The 16,260-nt window shown below is 41.3% G+C and overlaps 4 protein-coding genes across 9 annotated transcripts; 2 read left to right on the top strand and 2 right to left on the bottom strand.

Moving 5' to 3' along the window:
- Positions 1-79: 79 nt before the first annotated feature.
- LOC108109746 (NADH dehydrogenase [ubiquinone] 1 beta subcomplex subunit 8, mitochondrial) lies at positions 80-968 on the top strand. The gene is made up of 3 exons (XM_017218410.1): positions 80-261; positions 370-599; positions 662-968. The coding sequence occupies exons 1-3, from the start codon at positions 177-179 to the stop codon at positions 872-874; spliced, it is 528 nt and encodes a 175-aa protein (XP_017073899.1). The 5' UTR covers positions 80-176; the 3' UTR covers positions 875-968.
- A 2-nt stretch (positions 969-970) lies between these two features.
- On the bottom strand, positions 971-3,746 carry LOC108109743 (DNA replication licensing factor Mcm6). Its single transcript, XM_017218406.1, has one exon. The coding sequence runs from the start codon at positions 3,643-3,645 to the stop codon at positions 1,189-1,191; it is 2,457 nt and encodes an 818-aa protein (XP_017073895.1). The 5' UTR covers positions 3,646-3,746; the 3' UTR covers positions 971-1,188.
- A 109-nt stretch (positions 3,747-3,855) lies between these two features.
- LOC108109738 (putative RNA-binding protein Luc7-like 2) lies at positions 3,856-11,443 on the top strand. Of its 2 annotated transcripts, XM_041818477.1 has the most exons (6): positions 3,856-4,352; positions 4,410-5,347; positions 5,814-5,887; positions 5,980-6,559; positions 8,524-8,853; positions 11,223-11,443. In XM_041818477.1, the coding sequence occupies exons 1-4, from the start codon at positions 4,251-4,253 to the stop codon at positions 6,180-6,182; spliced, it is 1,317 nt and encodes a 438-aa protein (XP_041674411.1). In that variant the 5' UTR covers positions 3,856-4,250; the 3' UTR covers positions 6,183-6,559; positions 8,524-8,853; positions 11,223-11,443. The 2 variants fall into 2 exon arrangements, with proteins under 2 accessions (XP_041674411.1, XP_017073879.1); XM_017218390.2 differs by lacking the exon at positions 11,223-11,443 and having other exon boundaries at positions 8,524-9,456.
- Positions 10,239-16,022, bottom strand: LOC108109739 (high affinity copper uptake protein 1). Of its 5 annotated transcripts, XM_017218393.2 has the most exons (7): positions 15,919-16,019; positions 15,373-15,451; positions 12,685-12,781; positions 12,406-12,620; positions 12,082-12,329; positions 11,534-11,563; positions 10,239-10,946 (listed from the first exon to the last, which is right to left on the bottom strand). In XM_017218393.2, the coding sequence occupies exons 3-7, from the start codon at positions 12,716-12,718 to the stop codon at positions 10,745-10,747; spliced, it is 729 nt and encodes a 242-aa protein (XP_017073882.1). In that variant the 5' UTR covers positions 12,719-12,781; positions 15,373-15,451; positions 15,919-16,019; the 3' UTR covers positions 10,239-10,744. The 5 variants fall into 5 exon arrangements, with proteins under 5 accessions (XP_017073882.1, XP_017073881.1, XP_017073885.1 ...); XM_017218392.2 differs by lacking the exon at positions 15,373-15,451 and having other exon boundaries at positions 15,919-16,021; XM_017218396.2 differs by lacking the exon at positions 15,373-15,451 and having other exon boundaries at positions 15,968-15,986.
- Positions 16,023-16,260: the final 238 nt, after the last annotated feature.

Genomic DNA, 16,260 nt, shown 5'->3' with positions numbered 1-16,260 from the left:
TTGAATAGGGATATTTTGTAAATATTTACGGCGCACGCCATCTATCGATTACAGGCAGCTTGATAAGATATCACTCCTGTCCCATCGTTAGGCGAACAGCTGTTAAGCCCGATTAACGATTGGCCCAAACTGCTTTCGGAAATAAAATTGCGAACTTTTTTTGAAGCGAGTCTGCAATGTCGGCGTTTCTGAAAACCGTTTGCCTGGCTCAAAAGCTATGCGCTGCCAATCCTGCCGTGACTCGCCAGGCCCTCCGGAGCAGTAAGTGAAAATTGGGCAGAAGAGGAAACGCGAGAACCTCTACATATGTTTTGTTTACGTAACTTTTTGGCGTACCAAGCTTAAAACTTGTTTTTTTTTTTCGTTTAGTGGCCGGCTGGAACAAGGACTTCAAGCCAGGTCCTTATCCACAAACAGAGAAGGAACGCTTGGCTGCGGCTAAGAAGTACTACCTTCTGCCGGAGGAGTACAGACCATATGCGGACGATGGTTTGGGTCATGGAGATTATCCCAAAGTGGGTGGCGGTCTCGGCGTGGAGGCCAAGGATACCTACTATCCCTGGGATTATCCGGAGCACAAGCGTAATCTTCACGAGCCCGTAAGATCACCCAGCTCCTTAGTTTCATAGATATCTATAATACATATGTATTTCGACTCTAGATCTCAGCTGATCACGATCTGTACAGCGAGGACCGTTGGTCGCAGGCCGAACAGCCACGATACAAGAACTCGTACTACTTTGTCTGCTTCTTAGGCGTTATGTCCGGCTGTCTGGCCCTCTATTACTGGCTGGAGGACAAGAAGATGTACCGCCCAGTGGCCGCCAAGCAATATCCCGGCGATGGTGTTAAGCACTACACTTTTGAGAAGTAGATAGCACACTCCTCTCGATCGCTCGGCGGGCCTCGTTTTTATTTCATAGGCAATTTATCAAAGCATCTGTACAATTAAAATGAAAAGAAACCCAGCTGAACTTGAGATGAACATTTATTTTGGCGAAAACATGGATAATTTGGAACGTAACTTGACCGCAAATGGGTCAACAAATCCTTAATGGGTTTTAGTGATATCTTAAAATCCAAACTTACAACTAAAATACAATGATTAGATGATCAAAAAAATGGAAAGTGGAAACAGAAACTTAACTATGTAGACTAAGGGTATACAAAACTGTTGGTCGGCTTTGATCATTCCACAATGTAGTTGGGGTGCACCACCAGCAGGGGATCGTCCTCCGTTTCCTCATCGTTCTGTCCCACACCTTTTTCCCTCGGCTTTAGCGTAGAGGTCTTGAGCGGAATAATAACCTGATCATGGTAGATGAGGCGATCGATTAGCTTCTCGATGAGGTTCTTCCGCGAGATCAGCTCATCTTCGGACTCGATTTGCTCGGCCACCTGCTCCAGATACCAAGTGACGACATCGCTGCGCTTGATGCCTGTATCGCTGCCCTCAACCTCGCAGCGCGCCTCCTCACCACGCATGTGCAAAACCAGCATGGTGGACAGATTTTTATAGTCCTCGAAGGATAGCGTGAACTTCTTCTTTTGCATAGCTCCGTTGCCGGAGGTGTCCATATTGTCATCGAAATTGGCCGCTGCTCCATTGTTCTCCATATCAATGTCGTTCTGAATGCCATCGTCCACATCCAAAGCCTGGTCATCATCATCTAGATGAATGTCTGGCTGTTCCACGCGTATAATGGACTTGTTTAGCAAACGGAATGCTTCCTTGACGTGTCGCTCTAAAACGCGGTTGGAGCACTCCAGCTTGGCCATGGCCTCGCTCAGACGAATCATGGACTCAAGCTGACGGACCGTGATCCTCCAAGTGCTCCTACCAGCTGTACCCGTATCACGCTGCCTCAAATGACCATAGTTCTCGACCAGCATGCGTCCTGCTTCCTGACCAATTACTGGCTTAAACTGCCGTGCAAAGGTCACATACCGAAGGACCTCTTCGCGGGTATAAGCTCGCTCCACGGACTCTTCAATGTTCGAGTGCAAATCAACGATCTTACGGGCAATAGCATAGTCAACCACTTCATTGCATTCGTCTACAAGGATGAAGAACAGATCGAAACGTGACATAATGGGTGCGGATAACTGTATGTTCTGCTGAAGACTCTTGGAGCGATCATAGCGACCATTGATGGGATTGGCGGCAGCCAAAATGGAAGTGCGGGCATTAAGAGTAGCTCGAACTCCAGCGCGTGCTATCGAGATGGTCTGCTGCTCCATGGCTTCGTGAATGGCCACCTGATCGCGTTGATCCATCTTGTCAAACTCGTCAATGCAGCAAATGCCATTGTCGGCCAACATAAGGGCTCCAGCCTCAATGACAAAGTCAAAGGATTCCTCATCGCGTACGACAGCTGCAGTTAAACCTGCTGCAGAGGAAGCCTTTCCAGACGTGTAGATAGCTCTGGGCGAGAAGTCGGAAACCTGCTTGAGGAATTGTGACTTGGCCGTACTGGGATCACCCACGATGCAGACATTGACGTCACCACGTAGTGATGTCTTTTCAGTTGTAGTCTTAGCAACGCCGCCAAATTGCTGGAGAAGAATTCCCCTCTTGACCTCGTCATTGCCATAGATCGAGGGAAACAGGCTGCTGATCAGGTTTTGGTAGAGGTTGCGATCCTTCGACATTTCGTAGATTTTATGCCACTCCGCATCTGTCATTTGTTTCTTCATATCCTCCGCTGTAACCTCCGACATGGGAAGATCTGTGCCGCCAAATCGAGCTGTGGTGGCTTGAACGCTGCAGGCGAGGAAGGCCATTCTGTAGTTCAGCTCCCGCATTCCCAGAGCCTTTAAGCCAGTGACTCCCTCCATTCCCTCGCCTGGTTTATGACGGGAACTAGACTCTGCCCGAGTGCCCACACCTGCCAGGACGCTTACATCCGGAACTACGATCAGGGTGCCTGTAAAATCATAGCGATCGCCAGCCTGAACAGTTTCGACCAACTCTGAACGCAAGATGATCTCCACCGCTCGGGGAATACAACCACGGGGCAGCTCCGCCTGGGTCTCTTGGATGCGAATCTTCTGGAAGTCCAGGAAAAGACTCTTCTCAACATCCAGCATGAAACGTCGGCGATTGGAGCACACGGGATTGCGGCAAATGGTGGGATTGGTGAACTTAAACTGCTGCTCTACATTCCGAATTTCGGTCTGGCAGTCCAGACACATGAAGACACCGGAAACCAGCTCCGGGTGCACGGGATGGGTGCGCACCACCTGGCCTGAAATGCGGATGAGAGTGCCAATCTTGGAGGTAGTCAAATCGCGAACTTTGTGCCGCGTCGGCACCTCCGTGAATGCAACATAACAATCCTTTTGGGTCTTCAGTCCAATCCTGTCCTTCACGTAGTTCGAAACGGATTGGCAGAGGAACGGGTAGATGTGGTAGTACTCCTCAATGATGGCGGTGGCCAGATTCTGGTCGTACTTTTCCACATCCTCGAAGCTCACTTCCAAGGTGCAGCGATCTGGAGATTCCAAGCTGGCTGCCGGGCGCGTGTACTTGATCTCGCCATCCTCTTTAAATTCCTCAAGGAAATCCTGGAACAACTTTTGAGCCCGAATGCCCACTTCGTCCTTGACGCGCAGTTGGCCAACCTGAGCATCTGCAACATCCATTTTCGGTCACTGTTCAATTAAAACTGATAAACAAACGCTGAAGATAACGCGCTAAATTTCGGATTGATCTTGCGAATGTTTACAGCTGCGTGCTTCGCCAATTTTTGGCGCCTTTTTCTGACAGTTGCTCGGAGGTGGCAACGCTATTACATAAAAAGATTTCTAAATACGGTACCACTTTTATTTTAGGGTATTATTGTATTAGTATTTTAAGGGCACATTAGATCGAAAAGTTTTTATTAAAAAAAAATTAAATATATTTCTGCGATATTCTAAGTGAAGTAGTGGGGGCAAGGAATAGCGCTTTGAGGACTGCCTCATCAGGTCCTCGCTAGCCGAAATAAAATCCAATCAGTGCAATAAATTTCGAACTGCGTGATATGCAGAAGATGTCCCAGGATCCAATGAAATATTATTATTGATTCCTTCTTGGCGAAATCGCGAATAAGTCAACTCAAACACGTGTTCCTGTCCGTCTGATTAGTCGCTGCACCTTCCCGCCGGCACTGCCTAGGCCGCAAAAGTCGGTGCGGCACCACGGTGGATTTCTTCTACCATCGACCCTTGTAGTTTGACCACCCCAAAATCAAAAGAAGTGCTCGAAAATGGTTGACGCCGCCAGGCAAATGCTTGATGAGCTAATGGGCAGGAATAGAAACCTGCATCCATCAGAGGCCGGCGCCAAGGTTAATTGGGAAGATCCCGAGGTGAGTTGTTTCCCGTGCCATGCCTAAAACCCCCTAAAAATCTACTTTTCTTTTCAGTTTTGTCAGTTCTACAACGTAAAGTTCTGCCCACATGATTTGTTCATTAATACCCGCGCAGATCTGGGTCCCTGTACCCGCATTCACGACGAAGAGGCCCGTCATCTGTACGAGGATGCTCGACCCTCGCAAAAAAAGCGGCAATATGAAGATGAGTTCCTCAGATTCTGCAATGTGATGCTGCATGATGTGGATCGAAAGATTCAAAAGGGCAAACAACGATTGCTTTTAATGCAGAGAGATCAACCAAATGCTGCAAACCCATTGAGCAGGCATCAGGAGCAACTGGGTAATCTGACTGCCAGAATCAATAAGCTTCTCTCCGAGGCGGAGGAAGCTGGAATTCGGGGGGACGTGGACCAGGCACAGGATCTAATGACCCTTTGCGACGAGCTTAAGGAGGAGAGGGAGCAACTGGTCCAGCAGCACGAGGCCCATAATAAAGCCATCAGCTTGACGACAAGATTACCAGAGGAAGAGCATCAGCAACAGTCGCGCAGCAGTCCGGTCACAAATCCAAGCGAGGAAACCTCAAGCAACCCTCTTCCTGCCATCACCACGAATTCTAGTGATGAAGCACCAAATGCAGCTCCAAGCTCTACAACAGCAGGAGCCAATCCAACGGAAGACGGCGAAGCAGCTGAAGTCGCAAGCGAGGATAAAACTGAAAAAACAGAAAACAAGACGTCTAGTTGGTCGCATGACGCGTTGCCTGAAAAACAGATGAAGGTGTGCGAGATCTGCGGGGCTTTTCTGATCGTTGGCGATGCACAACAGCGGATCGAGGACCATTTGATGGGCAAACAGCACTTAGGGTACTCCAAGCTGCGGAACGCGGTGACTGAGATCAACGATGCGCGACAGAAAGAACGTGAGCAAGAGGATCGACGAAGGCGTGAGGGCCGAGTTCAGCGCTTCCACTCCTATGAAAGCAGACGGTAAGCATACTCGAGTCCAGTTTTAATATTAGTGTCGTTTGATATAGATAAAGTCTAGTCGGATGTCATATTTGCAACATAGTGTGTCGGATCTAAAGATCTTGATTTAAAAGATTTACCAAGAAGTCCAGTACATATTTTGTTTATATATTTGGCATTTTGCCTTCTGTGTTAATCCAGCTATGTTTCGCTATGACAAAGACTATATCCTATATACCCCTTGGATACGATTCTTTTTCTAGTTGATTACAACAAAATTGGCAGATTGCCGTTCAATGTGACTATGAGTAATGCTGCTAAGTTTGTTTACTTTGAGTTTATTTTATCACTTGGTTACCAATTACATATTGGCTAGATGCTTTTCAAGACGATATGATGTCATAGATTCTACACACTACATTGTGGTTTCTAAGGCTAGCTGCTTTTTTTACCTAATCATTTTCTTTCTTTTTTCTGCATCCCTTAGCGAACCCCGCAACGAGTACCGGGAGCGAAGTCGCGAATATGTTCAAAATCGTCAACCTTCAGATCGGCGTCATCGTAAGTTTCCAGTCTCGTTTTCGAGACCGGGTTTGCGCTTGCACTTGCACACGGCACTCTAGCTTCTATTAAACTCCGCCCTTTTATTTCAGATCACCATAAGTCGCACCACAGTTCCCATCACTCGTACTCGCGGAGTGGTGGAGGTAGCGGAGGAGGAGGCGGCGGCGGTGGTAGTGGTGGTGGTGGCAGCAGCAGCCGGAGCAACCGGAGTCACCACAATCACAACCATAATCACTACCGCCATGACAGCCGCGAGCGACATTGCCGCAGTCGGAGTCGTAGCCGCTACTAGAGACCAAAAATTAAAAAAACAAAAAAAAAAACGAAGTGGAAATTAAGCACCACAAGTAAATGACGCATAGAAACTTAAGCTGAAAGTCAGGAGCAGTTCCCAAAGCCCCAAATACGAGAGCACACACACACAACCGAATATGATCAAGAGCAAAACGAACACAATCTCTCGCCCATCTACAATCTTCAGTCTTCAGTCCTAAGTGTTCCCAAATCTGCAATTCCGTAAGCAGAAGCTGTCCTGGTGAAATGAGGCAGCATCGAGGTACCCAAAAAAAAAAAAATAACAAAAATCATTAACACAATTTCCAAAAAAAAAAATATATATATAATATGTATAAAAACAGTATCTGAGCTGGCAAAAACGTGTGCGCTGAGGTGAGTCGAACACTTAATAAAACCAGTAAAAAGTAACACTGCGGCGCCATTGTGCCACTCCATATTCCGTAGACATAATCTTTTTCGTATCATAACTCTTTATCGATCTATATCTGTGTACAAATATGTCTCCTCTCAATGTGTGTACCCAGTTGGTTTGAGATCTATTGAGGATTTCTCGAATGGCAGGTCCTTTAAAACAGACAAACGGACATACGAAATGGAATTCTAAGGTTTAGGTATCGACATTTTTTGGATTTTTTATAGTAAATTTTGTTTAATTATTGTTGTGTTTCTAAAACAATAGAGAAAAATCTTTTAGTTCCGAATTCTATAATTTTCGATAGTAAACTCAAGAAAGTCGTTATTCTTTGCTACTTTTTATTAGATCAGCGAATTGGAGTAACCATTTAGGTAAATATTGAAAAAGTTGTTTAAATTACAAACGTACACAAGCTTTATTCAGTTGTAGTTTATAGATTCTTCAATTTAGTATGTTATTAAATAGAAGACAGAGAAAATTTGTAGTGGTTGGGTAATCCGGTTTCTATATATAAAATTCGTTACGGCCGCTAGATAGGCAGATGATTAGGGCAACACGGAGCGTTCTTTGGACGTTTTCATTGCAATTGTGAGTGGGACAGTGACTGAAACAGGTATTTACCAAGCCTTAATGTTATCTCTATGCGCTTAACTAACCCAACAGAAACAGATCCACGCATATCATGCCATCCCACCCGCACAACCCCCCCACATACCATCCATCCACACCTACAGTTGAACACAAGAACATAAACCCATAAACGATATATGTATATATATATATATATATATATTAAGTGACCTAGAGAGGAAAGACTCGTATTGCATGTGCTTTTGGCTTTTGGCTTGGCGACTGGGTTGCTGGGTCATTTGTGTGCGATGGGATGGGTTTCGAGTTCCAAAGTGGAGGTATGTAGTCGTAGTAATTTGTATCCTTTAAAAAAAATATGAGAAATTGGCGGACTTGAGGGAATGAGAAGATGACAGGAGCTTCTGATGAGTGTCCAATTAAAGGTACATTTGATCAATTGATGAAAACCAACCAACTGCTAAGCCCTTTCCAAGGATGAAGCTTGAAAGTTGAACTAAACCGATCCGAGTCCGAGTTATAAAATAAATCTTAGAGCAGTATATTATAGTTATATACCATATTGAGATCATGATTTATATAATAAAACCTTAAAAAAGAAATCATAAAATTCATTTTAACATTTTAGATTAGAAATTTCTTAAATTCCCTTGGAGAGTGGAATCCTGAGGCGTCGGTTTTCCGTCGTAGATTTACATTTATCCTTTTTTTGTATCCCTATCTCATTGTTGTGGTGTTCTGCCCCTCCCATTACCCCCCCTTGCACTATCGTATTTTTTAAGATTCAAAACTAACCCCAGCGAAATCTTCAAGCCAAGATTCCAAGATACCCGCCAAAAAGAAAAGAAAAACACGAGGTAATTGAATTGCTAAATCGAATTAAATTGTAATCAATAAAAATAAATAAAAAATAAAATAAAAACAAGCATAGGCAGAGAGCAAAGGGAGACAGCAAACTGACCACAGACAGAGAGGGCGAGAGAGTTCGAGTTCCTAAACCCATACACAAGTGTATGTTCATGTACCCCTCCTCTTCACCAACAGGTAAATTGTGACAGACCCCCGACCCCAAAAAAAAAACCACTGATATTCAATATTTAAGACAATTTTTGCGATGCAAAGCTAAAAACGAACCTTTCGTAGTTGTGTATGTTCTGTAACTTTCGTGACACATAAACCAAAAAAAAAAAAAGTTTAATTAAACCTCACACCCAGATGAACAGTATCTTAATACACGTTCAGCTCGAAATTAGTCTTAAGATACGCTATCCACGTCCGAACTTTTCATTTGGCTCATTTATCTAACACTGTTTTCTCTGCAAACATATTCCAGGAGTTGCCAATTGAACAACGGAACCCAAAAATATATGGAAAAGAATGAGAGGGATATATATAAAGTGAAAGAGAGAGACATATATAGAAAGAAGAACCAACCAGGTAACTTCTATGCCACACATCCCCAACATAAATGTTTCTTCACGACAGACAAGGCGGCGTCGGGATAGCAAACCAAAACCTATAGTCCTCAATCCAGAAATGAACGATCATCAATCGGCGATCAACGAACGATCAGTGATGATCAGTGATCAGAGAATGAAAGAGAAGGCAGAATGAGACACTCGTGTATAACTGTGTATTAGGCATGATACAAAAAAAAAACGAGGTGAATTTCAATTTCTCTCATCTACTTATAACTATATTATTATTATTATATATATATATCTATAACTCCACTACCCCCTCCATTACTCCATCATCCATCCCTTCGATCTATCTATGGAAATCGTTATCGAAACGGCGGGGTATCTCAGTTAATAATTATCTTAAAACTTTTAAACCGTACATATACATATATGAATGTATGGTTGCTTTACTTTTGGTGTCCTCGCAGGTTGAACTCCCTATTCCCTGGCCTGCAAGGACCCCCTGACTAACTAACTTTTAACCTCTTCCACCATCCCCCCAAGCATCCTGATCCCCATCCATTAATCCATTATCCCGCCTCTTAATTTTTGCTTTACACCATCACCTCGTAATTATTCAATTGAATTGAGTTCCCAACGGGCAAGCAAGAGTTAAAAAAAAAAAAAATCACAAATGCAGAATTAAGTTTTAGTGTAACCAATCAATAAAATTCGATCGATCGCCTGTAGTCATGTAAAAATGTTTTTAATTATGAATTACGATATGAGTAAGGATACAACATTCTATTGAGAGACTCGCAATAATTTTCTAATAAAGAGCAACGTAAATCCCGAAAACGAAACCGAATGTGTTGTTTTCTTTATAAATATAATGTTGATTCAAATTACGGATAAGTTCACTTTTATAGTTTCAATAATTTTTCATAATTTTTGTTTATTAATATTAAAAAAGAAATAAAAATCCCGATTATCCCTTCCAATATTTTTTCCATTTTAAAATCCAATTTGATCTATTTCAGTTATAACAATATTCTGTTTGTATATTTATTAATGTATAAGTTGATTTAATAGTAATATTTATAAATTTGTTGCCGTTTTACTGTATGTATTTGCATTACATTTAATATCTACAACTTCTATTTATGCACTCGGATGAAGTAGGTGAACATATGCTGGGTACAGTGCATTTCGAAACATTAAGGCAGTTTTTTGGAGGGGGGGCCTTGCTTTGGAAGCCTTTTGCAATAGTTGTTTTTTGGGTGGGCATTCATTTAGGAAAGCAATTTACAAGTTGAGCAAAGTCTGTTTTTATTTTTGCGAACAATCAATTTTACGAACAAACAACAATTAAAAGTTAATGTTAAGAAGAATGGTAGACATTTAAATTAATTAGATAACAATTTTCGAGCCTAAAGTAATATCAGTTGTTAAAAACAACACGTAAATGCAAGCATAAATCAATGCCAACCATCTCAACTGGAGTTTGTTGGTGTCTAAAATCAAATTACACTTGTGAAACGCACCGTTGCAGCACATATTCAGATCTTCCTTTTCACAAGTAAGCCAAATTTAACAAAAATGTCTTTTTTTTTTGGGGGGGGTTTAACAAACAAAAGGGGAAATATAAAAAAGAATGGATTTTTATTACCAAATAATAATTATCATAATCGTATAATAAGGATACAAAATGGTATATAATAATCATGATACAAAAAAAAAAAAGTATTTGCTTTTGGGGGAATCCTACGAACAATTTGTTCTCTTGTAGTATTATACACTTTGGACTTACAACGATTGCCCGCAAATGCTTGCGAGTAGACCATTTACATAGTTGATCTTTATGTCGGGATTTAAGTTTGATTGTAAACGATGCATCGGTTGCTGGCTATGATATTCCGGGCACCAAGGCGGTGCCACTGCATCGTTTACATCCAGCTTAAAAGTTAGTTATAGGCTAGGGCATAGAGAATAGCATGTGGCAGGGGTATGTTGTATTAGGATGAGAACCTCCGGGAATTTAAACTTAGCACCAACGCCTCCGCCTTTCGTTCAGATGGATATCTGCTCCTCCAATGCCTCCGCCCCCGCCTCCATGAGACATCGGCGGCTGAGGCTACCGGTGGTTCTCTGTTAGTGACAGTGCTCGGTGACATCCACAATTACCGATTTCTTCCAGCAAAACAAAAAGTATCCAACGCCGGCGCCCAGGACAACCATCAGGCAGAGCCATACGTTGTAGGTCATGAAGATCAGCATGAGTAGAAAGGATAAAGTCACCTGAAGCACATGCAGCAGCGTCTGAAGCAGGTGATTAACCGACAGCATCGAAGGTCTATTCATTGGAAAAAGTTCGATTTAGATATAATAATACAGTATCAAGTATCTGATAGAAAATTAGCAGGAGAACAAAAAAGTACATAACTGAACGTCACAAAAAATCAAAACAGAACAGAACATAACGTAACAAAATATGTAGATCTTATATAGCGCTGATCCTGAGGTGGGGTTGTCCTGCTCTACGGTTCCATTGTTAGATTAAGCTACCAGTATAAATTAGTGTTAGACTCGAGACTAATTTTCAACTTGAACTACTTTGTGCTGTTTACAGGTGTGTAACCAAGTGTAATACTATATCTTTTGGTCCAGATATCTGTACAATTTAAAAGTGATTTTGCAAACCAATATGGAAATGGAGCCTCAACTGGCAACAACTGGCACAGCTGCTGCAAGGTTTTTTTTTTCTTCTTAATAATTAACGGATGGACGGACATATCGGATAGCCAATAACATAGAAAATATTAAAACGACAAATTAAGTGAGCCATAGAAATTATACAGAGACGAATATAATATATAGTTTGGGCGGGACGGGTTGTTCAAGTGGGTGGTCTAAATGGTGGGGAAATGGAGCGATACTTACGGTTGCTTGTGCACAACTTCGCCCACGTATCTAAAAAAAAGTATCGATTGAAGCGTGCCGGGAGGGACACCACACGATTGCGGATGCGATTCGCGGATGCAGATGCAGATACAGAATCAGATTTAAGTTACAATATATAGTAATTTCAATTACGATCGCGTGAATCACAAAATTAACGAGGCGGAGCAGAGAGCATAGCGTTATGAATTTGGTTTGAATTTCGGTTTTTAGTTTTTGAGATGAATCAATTTACAAATGAAGAGCGACGCGTTTTAATGATGATATGTAGATATATATTGATGGAGCAGGATGGGGCGGTAGCGGTAACGATTTATACGATTTAACGGGTATCGGCATAACGAAAACGAAACGAGAAGAAAGAAGAAAGCATTAAGATTAATATATACAAGAAGTATGAATACAATATAGATACAAAAGCTAAAAGCACGAGTGATTGCAAAAAGCATGCTGTAACTATCTACTAGAGGATAACAAATATCTCCTCCAATTGGATATTGATTAATCTATATGAAAGCTCCAGAACTCACTGCACGGGCGAAGGAGCTGCTGCTGCTGGCGATGGAATACGTGGAGCCTCTGGATTTCTTTGGGGTCCCGTCACCGGCCGATATTCTAGTAAATTGTACGTCTTCCAGAACAGATACTCCCGATAATACTTCAGTCCCTCGTACATCAGGGCCAGCAGGAAGATGGCGATCATGGATCCTATTAAACCGGCAACAGTTTCAATATGCCACCACGAGAAAAGGATCGTTTCGTTGTAGCCAAAGTGGAACTGCAAGGATTTCGAAATAGGTAATAAGAGGGGGTTTCCCAAAGGAATATATAGTGCACAGAATATATTATCTTACCGCCATGGGCATCATGTGCTCCATCCCCGTGCCAGAGCCACCACCATGATTGTGACCACCGTGTGCCGCGTGTGCCGCATGCGAATCGCTGGCGTCGGGAATCAGATCAAACATGGACCCAGGATCAAGTGGCGAGACAGTAGTTGCCACTGCAGCACCCATCGCGTTGTGATCATGATGCATGGCCGAGTGATCATGATGCATCATCGAGTGATCTGTGGATTATTGATTCATATAGATCAAGGATTTCCTTAAGGGTTTTCTAAAGTTTAAACCCACCAACGCCTGGTGCACTGTGATGAGCGTGGTCCATAGCTACTGGAGTACTAGAGTCTTCTTACTGCGCTTGACTTTTCTACGGATATGCGATTAACGACTGCGAAGGAGAATGGAGTGAAAGTCGCATTAAATCTTTGCCACTCGTAAGTGAACAATAAACAATGTACATATATATAAATGATATGAATCAGTACGATAACGGTGAAAATAATAGGTCAGGGAACTAATGTTTGCTACCTCAAGATAGAGAACTTACAAAATTTACAAACGTAAAGATAGAATATTTTTAGTCTTAATTATTTAATTCCCTTTTATCATTTTTAAAGTGCTATTACCACTTTATTATAGTAACTATCCATATATTTTCAACCTCCATTGTGTATCTAAAGGTTGCTTTTCGGGTCAGCTGCCCAGCATGAGTTGCCTTTCAAACCGATATTTCAATTAGAAAGTCAATCTTTTCACAATTCAACCTCCGCCCTTTCCCTTTCTCACATCTTCGAGGGGTTTGGTAAATGCGAAATGTGAATGGGGGGAATGTGAAATGAAAATACCAGACATAACTCCACGTGCCCCACCCACCGGATAGAGAGGAAACTTAACCGCCCACTTTCCCCCACAACTCCCGGTACTCACGTCTGACCTTGGATTAACCTGGATTATAATGGAGCACTTATGACTCCTCCAACTGCTGTTCCACTTTTGGAATTGAGAACACTGCGAACCTGAATTAAAACAGCCGAATCGAGCTGGAAACTTCAGCGACTTTTGTCTGTTTTTTCTTGTTTTTTTAACTTTTGTCTCTGTGGTTCACCGCATTCAGTTCATATCGTAGTTGAGTGATAACGTGGTGCGACCACATTGCAAAGTAATCATGGAAACATGTTCGAGTCGCACCACTTGTGGCATGCACTTCGATTTAACTCTATCGCAGGAAGTGCGGTTCAGGAACAAAGAGCTAGCTGATATGAGGTCATGGTTTAACACTGGAAAACCACTTAAATTGATCTTATGTGATGATAATTTAAAACGAATATTCGATTGTTTTTAGGGATTTGAGTAAAAACCCAAGCTTCATGTTTATCTTAACCATCGACTGGGAATAATGCATTTTTTGTTTAATAATTAATTCAATATACTAAGCTGAGAGAAAAACATGCAAACACGCTCAGATTCCATTGAAAAGTTTAAACACGTATTCCTCCCCTTTTTTTTTTGTAATTAATCTCATCCGCAAAAATAAAATAAACAAAATCGTAACCAAGTGTTAGAGAGACAACCGTGTTAGAAAACCCGTTTCGCTGGAATTCTTCTTGTTCTGAGCTTCGAAATCTTTATGGAAATGGGTAGCCAAGTGCACAATAGAAACCTCTTAATGTATATCTGTTGAGGGAATGGAATGCTTTAGCCTTGGAGCGATGGACTCAATAATTATCCAACTTAACTGGACTGGCACAACTGATTAACTGGTTGGTTGGTTAGCCTCTTTTTTCATTTTTAGCCCAAACGAAAGGAAAATTAGCCTAAAGATACGGTTATTACTAGGCAGCCAAAGATCGATACGGAAACTACAGACTTTCAAAATAACCCATAAAAAGAGAACATACAACACATAATTGCTACTAGTAGATGCAGCAATAGTTTGTTGATTTGGCAATATCTATTGAACAGTGGCGGCGGCAGACAACATTTTAAGGGGAGCTTTTTAAACAAATATCTAAAATATTTGTTTGCAAAAGCTTGAAGTACATTTTTCTACATTGTAGATGATAACATTTTGTGGTTTAATGTTTTGTGAAATTTCTTTGGAACTGCTGATAGTCTATCATTATTAGGGGGTTTTGGGAATGAAATAATACCTCCTAGTCTACGCCTCTCATAGCTGAATAACGTAGACGAAACCGGTTGGACTTCCATCACTAACACTCTCACTTTTAGTCGCCTGCATTAGCAACTCCATATAGCTCTCGCATTTATCAATCCACTAGGAAAAAATTCACAACATTTTATAAAAAAAAATATTTTAAAATTATACGCCGACTCAGCTAAATTTCTAAATTGTTTTTATAAATACTTTACAATGAGCAGCTTCTGATTCATAGTCTAATCCCAACTTTAATATTCATTTTAAAAATATGAAAAACCTATTAGTGGTAATATAATTTACCCAAATCCTAATCAAATTGATCAACGAGAGATCTGAATACTTTATTTCCGTGCAATTGCATGGACATATGGCATTAATTGCTGGTTTATCAGCTGATCTCTGCGAAGAGAGCTCCATCCTTTACTCTTGCACAAGCACACATTCACACCTTTGCAAAATGTCAAATCGTGACCGGCATTTAAGTACAAAAACAAATAGGAGAGCGAGAGTGATTATTTTCGTTTAGTGCGTGTTTTTTTATGGAGGGGCGGGGGAGCTGTTATATCACAGTGAAGAAGAGAAAGAGCGAGAGTTTGTTGATCTAAATTCGAACATACATACATATATCAATCAAAGCACATACACACACACGCATAGATAGTTAATTATGCTTGTAACGGTATAATTGACTGATAAGCGATTGGCACTGATAATCACAATCGGTATGCAATCGCTGATTATCGATAAGGATTGTTAAGCTTTGTTTTTAGTTAAATTAATACAGTTTCTTCGCAAAGGAATGTTTTTGTTTATGTACTTACTGCAATTGGCGGGCAATTTGCTCTAGTTGTAATAATGTTGTAATGCCGGTTTAAGTAACGAATTCAACGGAATGTCTAGCTAAAAACAGAGAATCAACAATAAATGCCAATAAACCAACAATTGCCACTTTTGTACAATGGTTGCAGCAGCTGCTGTCCCGCTTCCTCTTACCACCCATCCCTTCACCATCCTAACCACAATCTCGGTTTCTGTTTATTACTCTGTTGTTGCTTTTTGCATTAAATCACACTCACACACACACAACACATATGCTAAGCTTTAAGAGCAAAAGAGATAGCCGCCTGCAGCATCTCCAGAATATAAAAACAGAGACAAAAAAACCAACAAAAACAATCACGATAATTGCTTTAATCGTTTTTGCAAGTGTAAAACCCGATCTATTTCACAGTGTTATCCAATCGCACATGTGTGTGCGTTGCTTTGTGGGTGTGTGCCAGCCCACTCTAACGTTTTTCGTTATCAATTGCACTGTATCGGCCCAAGTAAATAAACTTTTTGTTTATGCTTTCTTGTTGTAGGCTTACTTTACTTCCTGCGGCAAGGAAATAAATAAAAACAAAACAAAATGCGCACCACGTCCGCCCGCAGACAACTTGTTCGCACGATTGTTGATGAATTAATTGCGAACATATGTTTTTTTTATTTAATAGTGCACTTCACACGAAAAGGGCCTAAAAAATAACACAAAAAAGTATTTCGCTTTTTATTCTCTATTTAGAAAGTAGTCAAAAAAAATAATGGATATGCTCTTAGTTTCTTTAGAACTAGTTTATTGCTTATTAATTTTAATTTATTAGAACTACTTTTAAAAATACCCAAACCTACTAAAAGTGTGTGAACACTAGTTTTTACAAATCGATAAATAA

This window comes from Drosophila eugracilis, unplaced genomic scaffold (assembly GCF_018153835.1).
Source record: "Drosophila eugracilis isolate 14026-0451.02 unplaced genomic scaffold, ASM1815383v1 contig_2167, whole genome shotgun sequence".
Classification (NCBI taxonomy): Eukaryota; Metazoa; Arthropoda; class Insecta; order Diptera; family Drosophilidae; genus Drosophila; species Drosophila eugracilis.
The sequence above is the reverse complement of the archived record's forward strand: the minus strand, read 5'-3'. Positions and strand labels throughout refer to the sequence as shown.

Excerpts from the sequence above, each read along its gene's own strand:
- LOC108109746 (XM_017218410.1), top strand. The coding sequence starts at position 177 with ATGTCGGCGTTTCTGAAAACCGTTTGCCTGGCTCAAAAGCTATGCGCT. Across the intron at positions 262-369 it reads TCGCCAGGCCCTCCGGAGCA|TGGCCGGCTGGAACAAGGAC; the intron begins GTAAGTGAAAAT and ends TTTTTCGTTTAG. Across the intron at positions 600-661 it reads AGCGTAATCTTCACGAGCCC|ATCTCAGCTGATCACGATCT; the intron begins GTAAGATCACCC and ends TTTCGACTCTAG.
- LOC108109743 (XM_017218406.1), bottom strand. The coding sequence starts at position 3,645 with ATGGATGTTGCAGATGCTCAGGTTGGCCAACTGCGCGTCAAGGACGAA.
- LOC108109738 (XM_041818477.1), top strand. The coding sequence starts at position 4,251 with ATGGTTGACGCCGCCAGGCAAATGCTTGATGAGCTAATGGGCAGGAAT. Across the intron at positions 4,353-4,409 it reads TTAATTGGGAAGATCCCGAG|TTTTGTCAGTTCTACAACGT; the intron begins GTGAGTTGTTTC and ends TTTTCTTTTCAG. Across the intron at positions 5,348-5,813 it reads CACTCCTATGAAAGCAGACG|CGAACCCCGCAACGAGTACC; the intron begins GTAAGCATACTC and ends TGCATCCCTTAG.
- LOC108109739 (XM_017218392.2), bottom strand. The coding sequence starts at position 12,718 with ATGGACCACGCTCATCACAGTGCACCAGGCGTTG. Across the intron at positions 12,330-12,405 it reads AGCACATGATGCCCATGGCG|TTCCACTTTGGCTACAACGA; the intron begins GTAAGATAATAT and ends AAATCCTTGCAG. Across the intron at positions 10,947-11,533 it reads GAAGTTGTGCACAAGCAACC|ACCTTCGATGCTGTCGGTTA; the intron begins GTAAGTATCGCT and ends TCCAATGAATAG.